General features: G+C 43.4%; 1 protein-coding gene across 5 annotated transcripts in view; it reads right to left on the bottom strand.

Moving 5' to 3' along the window:
* NFATC1 (nuclear factor of activated T cells 1) overlaps nt 1-17,081 on the bottom strand; it is a 110,330-nt gene that overhangs the window by 45,462 nt on the left and 47,787 nt on the right. For all 5 annotated transcript variants that reach the window (XM_036378803.1, XM_036378805.1, XM_036378804.1 and 2 more), the window contains 2 exons: nt 15,996-16,136; nt 794-849 (listed from right to left, as the gene is read on the bottom strand). In XM_036378803.1, the coding sequence (XP_036234696.1) occupies nt 794-849; nt 15,996-16,136 (197 nt within the window). The remainder of the gene's footprint in view (nt 1-793; nt 850-15,995; nt 16,137-17,081) is intronic.

Genomic DNA, 17,081 nt, shown 5'->3' on the forward strand with positions numbered 1-17,081 from the left:
CCATTTTCCACAGTGAAATATATTTTTATATAACAATTCAGGGAGTTTTAAGCATGCTAGCTTCTGTGCATGGGAGAGTCACTGTTGCAAGCACATCTAGTGCAACACGAAAAAGGGTTGGAGAATGTAGATGATCTTCCACGGCCAGAAACCAAATACTCCAGCATGGGGCTAAGGAATGACTTAGCTTCTAGGGCATCAGCTCAGACATATGCACAGTGAATCTGCTATGACCATCAAAACCTCCCTTGGCGCTTTTTGAAAGAGTAATGGGGAATTCTCTTCTTAGCATTTGGCCTGAATTCAGCTGAGATCTTTTAATTGTTTGCCTGCAGTTTTGCAAGTATTGCATATTCCTGCAGACGTGGAATAGTGGACGTACTTCCCACTTGGAGTCATGGCTGAGAGAGCCACACTTCTCCTATGTGGATCTCCTGTGAGGGGACTCATGTTTCTCCTGCTGAAGAGAGAGGAAAGCCAAGGAAAATGATCAGAAATTGCTTTGGGAGCAGAGGAAAGAATTGACCCAGCAAGACAAAAGATGAGCAGATGGAACTGGCCCATCCCGGACAATGAAAAAATATTTTCCAAATGGTCTCTCCTACTTTTGGGATAGCTTCCAGCAAAGGCTTTTTACCCCATGCTCACGTTAAAGAAAGATTTCCAGGAGGGGAGGCCTAAGTACTTGTTCTGTTTCAGTGCCAAAGCCTTGGAAATCCCTCTTAAGTAACAGTGCTGGAGAAGGCAATATATATTTTTCATCTTGATGTTAAAATATTTAAGGCAGACTTACTGGCTTGCACATTTCTTTGTCGGTTTTGGCTTCCATTTCCCACACATGGTGACCATCTAAAAGACAAAAGAAAAAGATATCTAGTTCTTTCCTTTTTTCCTTTCCCAAGCCAAGAAAGGAACAACTTTCACAAAAACAACCTCTTTGAAGGGGCACTGCATATGTAAAAAGGAGCTCTCACAACGCATTGCCCAAAGTGTTGCCCAACTGAGAGACCATCTGGGTCACCTGTGACAGGAGCCCCTTCAGCTTTTCTGAAGGGAAGAACGACAGTTCAGAGTGCATGATATCATGATAGGGGGGAGCCACTGGGAGTTTGCTCTGCCACTAGCCTGGACAAAATATGCAACTGTTCTACATCTCAACTTGCTGAACTTTCAGACAACAATACTTCTACTTATGACGCCTTTTGAACACTACCTAGGCTCTAAGTCATATTCAATATTAATACTAAACAATACAAAAAGAAAGGTAGCATTAAGGAAGATACTCAGCCATGCAGGATTTGATTTTAATATACTCCTAGTCTGGCTTGTCATAATTCTGCTACTTGGGTCAAAACTCAAGGCCACAGGCTTGGAAATACAGCTTTAGACTCCATTTTGAAGTTGGTTTTGTTCAGCTACAGTAGTCCCACTTCTGGAGCTGTTTTCAGTGGTGTGTTGGGTCCTCCAAATCTACTGAATTTCTGTTTTCAAGCAAACACAGATTTAAGCCACAACTATAACTTTTTCTGGGAACGTGTCTTTTGAAAGAAACTGGCTTTGTCTGGTCATTTTTCCTGCACATTACTGATACAGAAATCACTGGAAAACAAGGTGGGCTTTAATTTCCTTGCATCTTCAGACCTCAATAGGAAAGAAATGAGAAAAATAATACAGAATGTAAGGTTTCCATTCTGCCGACCTAGAAAAACACAAATGAAAGGCCATAAACAGACTGGATAAACTGTATAAGCTGGATAGTGGAGAAACATGCAGCTTCACAAGTCCCACTACTGTCAGATGTTACCAAAATGAAGGGGAAACGGAGACTTATGTCATCTCTTTTGTACATTTATTGCAGCACTGGGACATGCAAATGCAAATATTAGTTATTTTGAACTTCATCACATGGATGTGGGCTTGCCTTAGAAAAACAGCCCTCTGAAAGGTAAAAGAGTGAATGGCACTTTTTCTTTTCTCTTTGCTTTCATGGCCAGGATGGAGGTGACGCAATTAGAACTTCCTGATTTATTACAAATGTCTGTAAATAATATTTTTGTGTACAGCTGTCCTACTGTGAAAGGAATGCTGCTGAGGGACAATCCCTGGCGATTGCTTTAATATCCAAACCCCCTTTCTCTTAAATGTATGGAAAGAAGTACAGCATGAAGGCTGCAGCACAAATACCACAGTGAATTTGGCAGGTCTTCCCATAGGAAAACAATTAGCAGATCTACCCTCAGTTTCTTCCTACATTTTAATTTGTGATGCTGGAAGAGGAATTCCTTTAATTGCTACTGCCACGTTCAGCTGCAGGGAGAGCAGGCACAGCCAGACTAGAGAGTCTCAGTGCTTGAGAGTCCTTAACGATGCCTTTGGAGAGTGCCAGAATTGAAGCAGGCTTCTTGGGAGGACTGGCGAGCACTTCACAATTTATCCAACAGATGCTTCCCCTGGGCTGTCAGTAGAAAACCCTGACCAAAATTCGGCAAGCCAGGACACATCCCCTGTCTGGGAGCAGCCTCCTTTATCTCCAGCCTCTGTAGCACTCCCTCCTTGCCCCTAATTAATCCAATCAGCTATAAAAGCAACACAATGCTGTGACACTATCACACATTTTGTGAAGTGTAGAAACTTCTGCTTTGGAAGGGGTTTGCTGGGCTCTTTTTTTTAAAAACCTACAGACGTCCAGACTAGTAGTTAACATGTGTTCAATTTGCCTTTGTAAATGGATTACCAGAAGTTCAGTATTTTTGCTATGTTTAATTTGTGCTTTGCAAGAGGAATGATCTGATTCAGGTTTCTGGTTTTTATTTCCTGCCGATACTTCAGGAAAATTCAAAATGACTCCATCTCCAGCTATTCTTTCAATTATTTCATGCAGCACTGCCTTTATGCATTTTTAAATTTTTTATGATGACAAAAGGAGTTTGTGTACAAATATTTTAGATGCTGTAATCTAAACTATTAGAAAAATAAAAAATCCAGAGCTGTGGCTTGTCTTTGGAAGCTAGGAAGAACAATACAGGTTTTGCTCCAAGAAATTCCCTCAGGACTGTCCAGACCATTGGCAACTGAGGGGAAAGGGAAGAGAAGGAAGAAGTAGGGAATAGACAACTCATTAACAGCTAGTGACATTTCATTTAAAAAAAACACAGGGAGCAAAAGTTGTTATGAAGCAAGAGACCAAAAAAGAAAAAAAAGAAAGACAATTCCTCATATTACGTCTGGTGAACCAAGAGGGAAATCTCAACGCCCACAGACTGGGACCAGCTCCAGGAGGGAAACCTTAGACCACTACGTCAACCTTTTACAGTAAACATGTTTTGCAGGTTTAAACAGTTCAGCTGAAATTAAAAAAAAGAAAAAAGAAAAAAAAAAGGAATAACGGCTTTGGAATGGTTTGTGTGAGCCCTAAGCCTCAAGATAGTCCATCTATGCCGGAGAAAGTGGTTTTGCCCCAGTGCCCATCCGTCGGGGAGCCTGGCGAGCAGGCGGGATGCCGCCTCCTGTCAGTGTGTGCTGGAGGAGTGAGGGCTCCTCGCCCACAAAAGTTTCCATTGTACGCCTGCCACATCTGCAGCAGCGCGCCTGGTCTGGGCCCGAGGCAACTCCCTCCTGGCCGCCAGCCAACCCAAGTACACCAGAGCAATTTATACCTTTCCAAAATGCAAATAATTCAAATTACAGACATAACACAAAGCTGAAGCAGACACATTTCAGGCATTCCCGTTAAAGTTTGCTCGCTGGAATTACCGTACCCAAATGGGCAGTTGTTATACAGGGAGGGGGGGCAATGGAGTCAGGAGAGGAAGGAGAGGAGGAGGCACGAAGGAAAACGGAGAAAACATCTTTTCCAAAGGTCTTATTTCAGTCCCTTTCATTTCACTATTTACTTTTACGAAGTAATAAGAAGTGTCTTCTCCAAACCAAATGCCTGGCTTTGTTTTGGCATTTTTAAGATTTATAGTGCAATATTTTGAAGAGAAAGACAGTTCTTTATATAGCTAAAAAGTTGGGTCAAGGTATTATACTGGTGTCTTACATTTTGTGAGAGGCTTTTTTACCCAATGGAAATAAACCCAAAACATCCATGCATGGAATGGCAGGGCAGAAGCCCTGCAGAATCCCTGGTAGAGTGCCCTGCTCCCTCACTGCCAGCAGCAACAGCCATTAACCCAACAGAGCTGAGGCTTCAAGGGGGAACCACGCATGGGCTGGATCCTCAAATCCCTCCTCCTCCAAAGAGACAGCGGCAGTGCTGGGAGAAGGAGAAGCTGCTTTCACCCGTTCTGCACAGGCTGGAGGCTGTGCTGACAGGTGGCCATCAGCACTACTGCCAGCTAAGACACCAGGTTGGTCAGGAAGCCTGACATTTACAGACCCATCCCTGTTATTTATAGCCATCCCTGCTTCACCACCATCCGATTCTGCCTTGTTTTCTTCGTCACTGTGAAACTCAAAGCACCTGGGATTGCTAATGACGAAAATGCTGTGAACCCACATGTTATGGGGGTGGATTTTCAGCTCTGCAAGGCATAAACACCCTGTTTTAACATGGAGTAGCTGAACGGTGAATGGGCCTTTGTAGCCTGCTCTTATCGGCCACTCGCTCCAGCGTTGAAGGAAACTGCGCACAAGTCCAGAAGTAAAAATACTCTAATTCATCAGGGAATTCCCTGCAGTATGAGTCACCAAGCGGCTTCCCCACCACACCCAGCTACAAGATTTCCACATAAAAAGGCACTGTAAAGGTCTGTTTTAACACAGAAGCAGGGCTGAAAAGTAGTTGTGTAAATCTAGCAGATTCAGTTATTCACCCACAGAGCCTTGCAGACCATGGCATCCAAATTTTCCTCATGGAAGAGCAGCGCAAAGAGCTGTAAAGACTTTCCAAAGACATTTTTGTAGCATCTTCCCCACATCACTGCCCCTCCAGAGAGATCCCCTGGGGTTTCTAGGGCTGGATTTACCTTTGTGTCTCAGGGAACTGCAACCATAGTGTCAGAGGTTTGCAAGCTCAAAATAAACAAACCACTAGCATAACTTTCCAAAATGATGGATTGCAGAAAGGGGGAAGAATATACAAATGCAAAAAACCCTAAGCTTGGAAACTCAGGAGGGTATAACATCTGGCAACCACTTAAATCTTGCCTCTATGAAATGGGCATAATGGGAGCGTTCAGATATATTTAAGTGATTCCACTCTACTACAGGAGATTAAAACAGTCTATAGTCTTTAGTGGACCTGTGTTCACTTGAGATATGAGAAGAATAGACATCATCTACGATTTCACTGCCTATACACAGGGTCCATTTTATATTCTTCCAGTCTGTGCTTCAACACAGTTTGACTGCACTGGCTGCACTGTAAATCTGTATTTAAATTCATATATTCCAAGTAAAATGGTGAAACAAGCCCTACCCTCCCAAAGGAACCCACTACTTGATTAATGTGTTGTGAGATTACCCTGAACAATAATTCCTATGTTACAGCCCAGATTACTTTACCATGTCCACAACAGGCAGGGCACAGATGAAATGCAGAGTCACTTTGAAGTGCTGTGCAAAGGCTGTCTGCCCTCTTATTTGGCTCTAACAATGCATATTTAAATCCCTGAGGAACTAAGAACTTGAAAGCTTTCAACTTGCACTGCTACCCTTCTCCCCTGCTGAGTGCCCTCATGACACTGAGAGGACTGATCTGTGAAGACGTTCAGAAGGAATAGATGGGTTTCTGTGCAAAGAAGAGGATGAAGACTATGGCAAAGTCTCATCATTCAGACTTAAGAGTTATCCAGTTCTCTGCAGAGATGCCATCAGCTTCCAGGGGAAGGGCAAGTTGGACTGGCAATGAAAGAGGCAAGGAGGAAGCTCTGTTGCTTGGAGGACAGCACTCCCCAGGGCAGTCCTGGGCATGACCTACTGGCACTGTCTCACCAGCTGGCACTTATGGGTTGGCATCTCATACTGCTGCCAGATTTTGCAGGGGCAGCAGCCTGCTGAATCTGAGGATACCACAAGCAGCCAGGGCAGTTTTCTCAGCTGGTCCTACAGCTGTCTTGCTGCAAACAATGTTTCCCCAGCTGGACACCAGCAAGGGAAGGGGATCCCACCAAGTGGGTGGGATTCTATACCTATCCTGATACAATGGTGTGCATCTTAAAGACATTTACAAGGGTCAGGCACTAAGGAGGAACCAACACCAGCCAAGCAGTCTGACACGGGATGTACGGGGAAGATGGGGCAAGAGAGCAATGAAACATTCAGAAATACAGTGTGTGCTAGTAGAAAGCAAGTATCTGAATTGTAAGTGGCCAGGACCTTTCTTTTGATCTCCTCAGTGGCACTTTGCTCTCCTGAGATCTCAGCTTCTTAGGGACCGGCAAGCAGTGAGATGCCTCCTAGTCCCAGAGCCACCTTCAGAGCAGCTCTACCTCCTGGAGCAGCTCCAGCTGGTGCCATGGCCTGCCTACTGCCCAGCACGTTGTCCCTGATTGCCTCTCCAGCCACCCTCATCTCTATTCTTTGCTCTTACACCACTTTTGCTATGAAATCACACATCTGGTCTGATTTTCATTTACTTTATTTCCCTCTTCCATGCCAGGAAGCCCCCCAGATGTTCTTCTGCTCTCCTCACAGCCTACTGTGCTGCTACAGAGACTTCCCCACATCTTTGCTCCCCATCCCTGGCATGCCTTCTGGTATGCCTCTGTCCATGTGCGGCAGGGCTCAGGCATTACTGACCTATTTTTGTTTCCACATCAAAGGTGCTGTATTTGTTGGTGTCTTCTCATAAGCATTTTTGCAGCATATATATTTTGTCTGCTCCTTCAGCTATACATTTTTGCAGTATTGAGCTGAGTGCTATGTAGACTTAGGTCTGTTTGTCATCAATATGATACTCTTGAGTTACTTTTTCTCCCTTCTTTATCTTGAATTAACAATACGAATGTCATGCAGTGAGCAGGTGTAAAAATCCAGCACAAAATGGATCTTACTGTACTTTGGAGTGAGTGCCAGGCACGTGCTTCCCCTCTGGTTGCTCATCTGAGCAAGCCAAAAGCTGAGGGACTCACTCTGCCTGAATGGTGAGGCCTTTTTAGCTGCCTTTTACCACAGTCTGTCTAACAGACGCAATTATTTTGAGTTCCAGTGTTTGCAAATGAACTGTAATTTTAGTCCAGGTAATTAAAAGGAGGCAAAGTGCTGACAACTGACAGATCGAGGTTCGTTTTGAGCCAAAACCATTGGAAGGACCTGCCAGATACTATTTTCAGCAGAATGGAAGCTGGTTGTGCAATTTGTGCTCTCTGGCACCTCCCCCTATTCAAATTATCATTGGTCTGAGGGTTTTATTTAATAACTTTAAGTAATTCCAGGTCTAAGACACACAACTTCCAAGTAAAACTGCAGCTTGACATCCCTGAAAAATCTCTCTGGAGTAGGCAGGTCAAGCAAAGCACACCCAGCACAGCCACCCACCAGCAGTCATGACAGCACTTCACTCTGGTTTTGATTACATTCACGTCATCGCCTTGTCTTCACAATTTTACTTTCCTCTGGGAAACTCTAGTAGGCTGAACCTGTGACTCTGCAGCTGAAACTGAGTAAAATATTCCTGGTCCATCTTCTTCTGTCTAATCTGTCTCATATTTTCTCAGACTATTGGAGTAACAAGCCTCACAGCCAGTTTAAATCAAGTTCCAAATTTTTCTTCCATGAACAATTATTTTCCTCTACTTCTGTGCTGGATGCCAACACCTCCACCTGTACTATAGCTACTTCTAGTTATTTCTCATCTTAAAATGTAAATTTGATCCAAATGCTTTTAAATCTTCCTTCTTCATTATTTTTTGAGATACAAACACTTCAACTGTATGACCGCAACTTCTCAACTTCCAGAAACTTCTCATTATGGCAACTCCTTGTGACTTTTTGGCAGATACTTTTGAAGAGCATTTTTTTTTTCCATCTCATTGTCCCCCTCATGTCCCTTTTCTTGTTTCTCTTGTCCAAGAAGGTCAGGCTCAATCTTAGAGGTCCCTCCTGCTATCGTTTGGTTTTCTGCCTTGACATCAGCATCCCAGCAACAAGGCACACTTTGGAAACAATCTATCTCTCTATTCCTGTCTTAAATGTCATTGTATTTTCTTCCACATTGAAGGTGTAATCTTGCTTCCTTAGCAGACCTAAAAGGAACATGCTCCTCTTCCCTCAGCTCTCTCCACATTTCCTGTGCTACCCACCTGAGACACGAACCAATTCTTAATGATGTCACGGAAAGCAACAAGAGACAAGTTGTCATTTTCCAAAAGAGGTTGGCATTCCCTCCAAAAACAAACAACTTTGAAGGCATCCCCTTGTATTGGTTTACGTAGCAAGGTCTGGCTAGTGGCTGTGCTGCAGAGGTGGAGAAGATTCCAGAAGCTGCCCCCATGTCTAACAGAACCAGCTCCTGATGGCTCCAAGACGGACCCTGAGCTGGCCAAACCTGAGCCCATCAGTAAAGCTGGTGGAACCTCCCTGCCAACATACTTAAGAAGGGAAAAAAACCTGCAGTAGCTGTGAGACAGGAGTGAGAATAAGTGAGAGGAACACCCCTGCAGACCTCCCAACAGTGAAGGAGGGGGAGGAGGTGCTCCAGCAGCCAGAACACAGATTCCCCTGCAGCCTGTGGGGAAGACCACGGTGAGGCAGCTGTGCCCCCACAGCCCATGGAGACAACCACGTGGGAGCAGAGATCCACATGCAGCCAGTCAGAGCCCATGCTCCTGGCAGGAGCAGCAGCCCATGAAAAGGAGCCCAGGCAGAAGCAGGTTTTCTCACAGGAACGATGGCTGCAGGACATCCACACTGAAGCAGGCTCTTCCTGAAGGACAGAACCTCGTGGAGAAGACTCATGCTGAAGCAGTACATGAAGGACTGTCTGCCATGGGAGGACCCCATACTGGAGCAAGGGAACAGAACGGGAAGGAACCAATGGTAAAGAGAAGCTGTTATGGACTGACCAAAGCCTCCATTCCCTGATCCTCTGTGCCACTCAGGGAGAGGAAACAGAAATCAGGAATGAAGGAGTGAAGTTGAGCTTGGGAAGTGAGGCATGGGTAAAGGTGGTTTTCAGTTTTACCTTTGTTTTTCACTATCCTACCCCATTTTTAGTTGACAATAACTTGCTTCCCCCAAGTGGAGCCCATTTTGCCTGTGACAGTAACTGATCTCCCTGTCTTTACTTTGACCCATGAGATTTTTCATCTTATTTTCTCCCCCCCGTCCTGTTAGACCCTGAGAGACCCACTTGGTGGGCACCTGGCAGTCAGCCAAGGTCACTCTACCATACTTCTTTCCTCCACTGTCTCCAGGAACTGATCACTTCGTTAGACTCTCAGATTTCTTGTAAGGGCTGTGAATTCCTGTGTGTTTGGACAGACAGTCCTACTGGAACAGTAACAGTAAAAACTATTTGAAATCTTGTGCTAGTTGTAAAAGTTCAGAGACAAAGCTTTGATTGCACAGATACAGCTGCTTGAAGCCACTTAGTCTGGAAGACATGAAAGAATGAACTTGAAACATTCAGCCACATTTTCTATAATAATAAAAAATTTACAGGATTACTCTGACAAGTAACTTTTGAGACCATGTGGTGATTCCTTATTTCTTTGTTGTCCACAGTAAGTATCTGTGATTGATTGATCTCATTCTTCACAGTGAGAGCAACACCCTGGATGAGACTTGCTGCTGCTGACACCATCTCATGTGTATGGCTGCTGTCCCACTCTGTCTTCACCATTCCCTAGACTAAACAGCCAGGAAAAACTGAAACGTGCTGACATTTCCTACAAGCTGCATCACTACTCCTCCATGCGCGTGAAAGGGTTCCACCATCAAATGACTCCACCATCTGATGACACAATTTGCCTAAGGATATCTATTTCTGGGCAGTGGCCAGAAACCCCTTCAGCTATCAATACATCTCTAGGATCTAGGTTCAAGTGACCTTCACATGAACTCCATGCTCTCAACTTGTATGCCTTTGAAGTTTCCAGTTTATCTAGTCTCCCGAATTTCTAACCTCACTGCGCAAGAGTCAGCACGCAATTGCACACTGCCAACTGGAAAGTGTGTCCTGAACTTGGATAAACAGACAGATAAAGACAAAATTAAGTAGTATCTGCCTATCTGACTAGAGGGGGGAGGAGAGTTTTGCCACTTGCTTATTTATTACGTGAGCTACAGTATGATTACTGGTGTGAAACATGACCCCTTTTTGGCCAGTTGCCCCCCAAACTGCTACTGGCAATGGAAAGAGCAATGGAAAGATCTCTGAGAATGTGAGATCTTTTACCACGTGAAGCTCTGCCAAGACTCAGGTCACCCATCTCACCATCCCATCACATCACGTCAAAACAGACTCCAAATCCTGAGCTCCACAGTGTATCTGAGTCAAACCAAAAAGCCCACATGCTTCCTCAACACATCCGTTCCATTCACATGCCACTCAAATGTCTTGTCAACATAATCACTTTTCAGAACTTTTTGTAAGTTTTGCTGAAGCTAAAGGAGTGTGTTTGAGTTACCTGCCACATCACAAGGTAAATCCTGCTCACACATGTGGGAAACAGAACTGAATTTATAAAACTGACAATTGTACCTTAAGGCAGCAACTGATTGATTCTAGTTTTTGCCAGAGAAAGAGAAATTTGAGAGGAACAAAAAACCTGTGAAGTGCTAGAGTGGACAGTTACATTCATCTAGCTTCCTTCTTTTCTGTATCACATTTTTCTTGTGCAGAAATTCAGCTGACTGAGCTTGACCACACATCTAACAGAAGGCAAACTGTTAAGTTTTCCCATGTGAAATACTCACAGAAAGTTATGATTTCCTTTGGCATAAATATATTTTTTAAAAAATTGTATTAGTGATTTCACCCAGTTATCTTTCATTTGCTCTAGTTATAAGTACTGCACATCAACACCTTCATGTTCTAAGAGCAAAATCTGCTCAGCAGGGAGGAGGAACAGTTTTGACAGAAAAATCCATTTAATAAAATAAAAACAACAGCAGAATGAAGAATTTGAAGCAATAACTAAATCTGAAAAGTTTCCTAATTGTTTGAGATTATTCAAAAAGAAAAATTCCTGGAGGAAATGTTGCTTACCCATGGTTTATTTTACCATCTTTCAGGAACTTTGAGTGTCAAAGACTTTGGGTATAATAGCTGAGGATATTATGCAATTAGGTTTCAGAACTGTGTAGGTGCCAGGATTATTGCTGAAGTCTGAGTAATTAACAAGTTGTTCAAAACCACTGAAGTCTCTAAGTCTGGAGTTACTTAGAGATAATGTGAACACTACAAACGTCCATCAAAGAGAGTGATGCATCTTCAGGGAGGGGCATTTGTTACAGGAAAGATCAGACACGGCCTTTGACCAGGACGAAATGGACCTCAACATTAACATCCCAGAGTCAAAGAATCAAAGTCAGTGTTATTTGAGAAATTAATCCCATAGTGAAGTTGGATGTTACATTTCTGCCTTTTCACTCTTTAAAACTCTTGCCCTGAGTTCTAGTCACTAAGCACAAAAGAAAAGAAATGGGTTTGGAGCTCTGACTTAACTAGTGGCAACTCAACCCTATGATAATTAATAATAATAATACATCCAATGACCATTTCTGCCCATAGGTCACAAATTGATTATAAAGACTTCGTCAGTTTAACCTGATCTTTTGGGTATGTCTAGACTTGGCCAAATCTGTGAAGGCTGGAAATACTTGAGCTAGTTCCAGTGTTAAAAGCTACAGGAGAGATTTTTGAGCAAGGAGGGATTTTCAGGGTAGATTAACTATTTCAGATCTCAATACGAGACTTTTTCTAACCCCCAAAACACTCTTTTTATCCCAAAATATCCCACAGCATGCCAGGAACTATAATCCATAATTTACTTTAATGTACCCATAATTTTCCTGTGCATTATCCCTTGGGATACTGGGTTTGTGTCTCATCACTGAGCTTTCTTTCATCAGTTACAAGGTATCTTTTGTGGACAGAGGGATGAAAACCGGGAGTTTTTCAGCGCAGTGAACAGTTTTATAGATCGCTGATCATAATCTGATAAACTAAAAGCCAGCATCTGGTCGTTTTGGTTAGTTAGAGTTTTGTGCTGCTTTGTGTTTAATAACTCATTACCTTAAAAAATTAGCTTTGAAAAGAGTGTTTGCAGAAAGAGTTATCAAAAAAAGGTTGCTGATAGATATGCAATCCCTAAAACACACTCTTCAAGCATCTCTGCTTTTTCTGAACTTCCCTCAAGACTTTTGTTGCTTGGTACATTTATAATCTACAAATAAAATTAAAAGTTTTAAAATTTTAAGTAACTAAATCAGTCTTTTGTTATAATTCCAGCTCATGATCCATGCAGATGCACATGTCAACAGGAAACATTTTCACTCCTAGCCAAACACTTCCTGCCATAGCTAACAAACACCAATTTAATTTCACCTACTTTGGTAACTAAAATGCACACCTTACTGCACAGCAACCCTCAGCCTACAGACATCAAGGGACCTGGCCAGTAAGGAGTTGCAGACTTTTCAATATTTTACAAAGTACTGATTCTTCTGGTGACAAACAGACAGGTGTTGGCCACCCTTAACACGGCACTCAACAACTATGACATGCACAAGACACTTTTGAACCTCAGGAAGAGAAACATATGTCTACAAAGAGAGACAGAAAGTGAAAGGAGATAAGAAAAAAAAATTATTAGTGTAATTTTTAAGCATCAAAGTCATTGTGGGACTCCCCAGTCTAAGGAAATTCTGAATTTACAAGAATTCAGAATTTGAATTGAATTGCACCTCTCAAAGTACATTTAACATTCACATTTTCACTACTACTAGGTTTCTTTGACATTTTATACCATTACTCATCACTGGAAAATTTGGTCTGATGTGCAAGCAACAGAATATTGCCTAAAATCTGGCAAAATAAAGCCTCACATCAACATGTAAGAACTTTTTTATGGTACTGTGGAATCTTGAGCAAATTTTAGTCCACTTCTGAACACTCGTTATTTATTCAAAGGGGCGCCATTTGCCTGACTTCACCATGAGGGGTTCTCCTTCCAGAGAAGGTCCTCACAGTGCTTTCTCCCCTGGTGCTTTCTCCCCTGGTCCTTTCAGTGTGCCATGCCTTCGCCCCCTGGATACCTCATTTTCCCTGTGTGAGACACAGTCACAGGGCTGCAAAGTTGTTTTGTTCTGTTTCATACACTTGGCTGAACAGCAGCTTGCAAGGGGTTAAGCGAAAAGCAGGAAGCCACTGCCGCCCCGGCAGAAAGATTGATTTGATCATTCTTCAGGGATTCCCTCTTGTATGAGTCACTGCTCAGACTGACTCCCCCACCAAAGGAGGCCAGGATAATGCCATTCCTCCAGAGACTACAACAGCTGAGGGCTAGCCCTGAAGACTGAAAGCTTGGGACTCATGCTTGGAAAAACATTCAGCAGACCACAATTCACTCAGCAGACTTAGGGAAAGCTGGGGAAAAAAAAGGCAGACAAAAAGTCTTCTCAAACTCCTTTCGTTATCCAGTTAAGTATGCAGACTAGGAGGAATTAGACAAGCTCCAGGAGACTGCCTCCCAGCTTGGGGACTCTGCCTGAGTAAGGATTGAAGACATAAGTTGACGTAGTACAATATTTAAATTTTATACAAAAGATACATTCTCTTTATGAGCACAATCACCTATTACTTTGATCTATTACTCTGTAATAGCTGTGTTTGGCTGCTACCTACTAGGAACGTGATTAACATTCCAAATTCAAAAACAAAAGTGGTAACAGCAGCAAAACTAATGAATGTCTCCAGCTAATCACAGAGGTTCATAACCAGTGCTCTAAGAGAAAGAGAAACTATGCTGGTGTTCCTTCTCTTGACCTACTTTCACTGATGTTCAAGAGCTGAAAGGGAAAGAAACACCCCATGCTGATTTACAAAAGTGAAGGCTGCTAATCCTTGTTCATTTGACATTAAATACAGTGACTGTTCAAAAATCCAGCCAGAGCAGTCTGCCACTAAGGTAATGATACATTGCTCTTGTTTGCTTCTGATGCATTGAGCTGTGTGAGGCAGTACAGCACACAAACCATGGAAGCCTTAAAAATTGCTCAGCCCAGATTAGCCAGCAGCTTTGCTTTTTGTGTGTCATTTCTACTGACACAATTATTGCAGCTCCTGGAGATACTACACACTGACTCCAAGGGCTCAGCCCCTGCAGGCTGTACTGCCCTGCAACTGCAATAAATGCACAGTGAGACTACTAAAAAAAGTCAGAACCCTAAATTCTGTAATTGAAAGCTATACAGTGAATATCCTGCTCTAAGTGTACCTAATGTAGTATAGGAATATAGGAGTAGAGAGACAGTGTTCAGATCCACGCTGTGGTAACACACACAGCAAAGAGCAACACAATCACAATCCTTTGGAAAGCTATACTTAAAATTTTCCAACTCAACAAAGGAAGAGGAAAGGAAATAAGTATTAAGGAAGGCACTCTTTAATGTGGTTTCCTTCTTGTAATGAGACAGATTGAGGACTTCTGACATGTCACACTAACCCTGTTCTGTGCAGCAAAGGAAGTTTAAAGTAAAGTAGACATTAACTTTCTTCTCCCGTGGGGGGAACACAGAGAACAGAATTCAATTTTTTTTCAATTGCTATACCACGTTTTCCCTATTTTTTAACACTTTCTTATGAAACAAAAAGGATGTTTCTGCTGATGTCACAGCCACATCCCCACTGTGTGTGCTGCAGTGCTTGGGGTCCACAGAAATGCGCCAACTGGCTCTCCCCAAAAACCCAAGGCATTACCTCTGCCCAGGAACTTCTGACAACTTAAACTTCATGAACCCAGGATTCTGTTGGGGAATTTCAGGGGAGTCTTCTGCTTTTGTCCTGAGCTTGCTAAGCCCAAAGACTTGGGTGTCTTTGCCTCCAGAGCCTCCCCTGCTCTCCCTGCTGTCCTGCCCCATGGCCCAAGTTCCTGTGGTGCCGGCAGGGGCTGTGGGCAGGGGAGCAGTGAGGGAACCTCGTGGGCATAAAGGGTTAAACAGGCACAGTGTCAAAGCTGGTGCAGCAGCCTGAGGAGTGCCCAAGATTGTTTTAAGTTGGGGTGGGGGTGGGGGGCTCAGCCGGCAGCTGAGGAATTCATAGCTTGTGCCAGCGCCAGGGAAACCCTTTCCAAAACAAGACTCAGAACTATCCTTAGCAGTCTCGTTTCAGGGCTGACTTGGACTCCCAGCTCCACTGCCACTGCTTATTCCTGCGGGGGGCATTCACACCCATTAGGCACTGTCACCCTGTGATCCACCGCTCCTGCAGGCACAGCCTGCCCCAGCCCCAGCTCCCACTCCATGCCATTTTCCCTGTTTCAGCCTGGCCTGCGACTCTTCTCTAGGGGAACCAGTCTCACCACCACAGCACTGCAGGAGCAGTGCTGGGCAAGGGGAAGTTGTGTTCAGTCCTTCCCTCAGTCCTCAAAGTAAACCTGTTCTTCAAACGACTGTGTGTGCTCCAAGTCCTCCTAGGCCAGCACCTTGTAAATGCCACAGGAGACACAGGTGCACACACACCTGCAGCAGCACAAATTACAGAAATGTTTAAGAAGATGCACTGCACTGCAGGCTTTAGGGAGATATGGTGCCAGAGATTTCCAACCCCTTTCGCAGGTCCTGCCTGCTACACTCATGATTTGCTACAATAAACAAATGCCAAAGGTTGACTTTCAATGTCTCTATTGTCTACCTGTAACTACAGTTGTCACAGTGTGAAACCTCAGCATTAGGCACGGCTCAGATCCTTTCCACAGCTTTGCCCAGTGACATGGAAAACATATTACGTGCAGAAGAAAATGTCATTACCATATTTGTGCTTTCATCATTTGACACAAACACGGTGTGGGGGAAGGCAGATTGGAGTCTAGATCAAAAAGACATACCTGGTGCTTTCTCCACAAAGATGACTTTGGAGTCTTGCAGAAAGTTATGACCAGTCAGCACCATTTTTTTCCCTCCAGTAACAGGAAAACTGTCGGTACTTTGCTTCTCAACCAGAGGCAGTTCTTGGGCAGATCTCTGAGCTGGAGAGTTACAAAGAAGATTTTAAAAAAAAGGCAACCACGGACACACAAGAAAGTAAATACTGCATTAGTAAGTAACTTAATGCTTACTTTCATAAGGTAAGCTGAGTTTGATACAGAAACAAAGAAAGGTCACAAGGTTTACAGGAAACATGGTTCATTTTCAAGTGCTTTGATTGTAAACAATAGTGTTAAAGAGCAGTACAGATTGAAAAGACTCGCAAAGAACAAGTGTTTTAAAACTCAGCTTGATATGTAGTATATCAGAAAGTGTATTTTAATGGAAATTAATTTCTTTTAAATAATTTTCTCTCACTTTATATGCTGTGTGTTTACAAGGCATACATGACAAGGTAATCATGCATGTCCAAAATTTGTTTCAGTCAACATATACCCTACTGTCAATTCTGCAAACTGTCTTGTAGCAGCAGCAACAGATACGGCCCTTGTGATCCAGCAGCAGCTCACACTTTAGAAAGAGTACTTCCAAATGAACCTGAGGGCCAAGCACACAGGATCATGTAAACTGAATCTGGTATTCTTGTGGCAAAAATTTTATCCCCCTTCAACTGTGGGACGTGAAGAGAGTGCTGCTTCAAGGGACAACGGGGCATTTTATCCAGATTATATGGTTCCTTCTGGTGTCACATGCACTAAGAAATGCACGAAGTTTTTGGCACCAACTTATTCCACAATCTGTGCTAGAAATACCACTAGCACTTATTTTTTCTCCTGTTTTCCACTTCTTTCAGCAGGCATGTGCCATGCTTTTGCTCATTATGCAACACTCAAAGCGGCAGCAGTACCCTGACACAAATCCAACCAGCTTCACATTTAGTGGTTCCTTGAGCTTGGCACTTTTGCACAGACCAGTTCAGGATAGATTCAAACTGTGCCTTATCCTGCTGTGTAGCAACTGAAAAGCTCTCATAAACAACTGCAGGA

Source organism: Molothrus ater, chromosome 1 (genome assembly GCF_012460135.2).
Source record: "Molothrus ater isolate BHLD 08-10-18 breed brown headed cowbird chromosome 1, BPBGC_Mater_1.1, whole genome shotgun sequence".
Classification (NCBI taxonomy): domain Eukaryota; kingdom Metazoa; phylum Chordata; class Aves; order Passeriformes; family Icteridae; genus Molothrus; species Molothrus ater.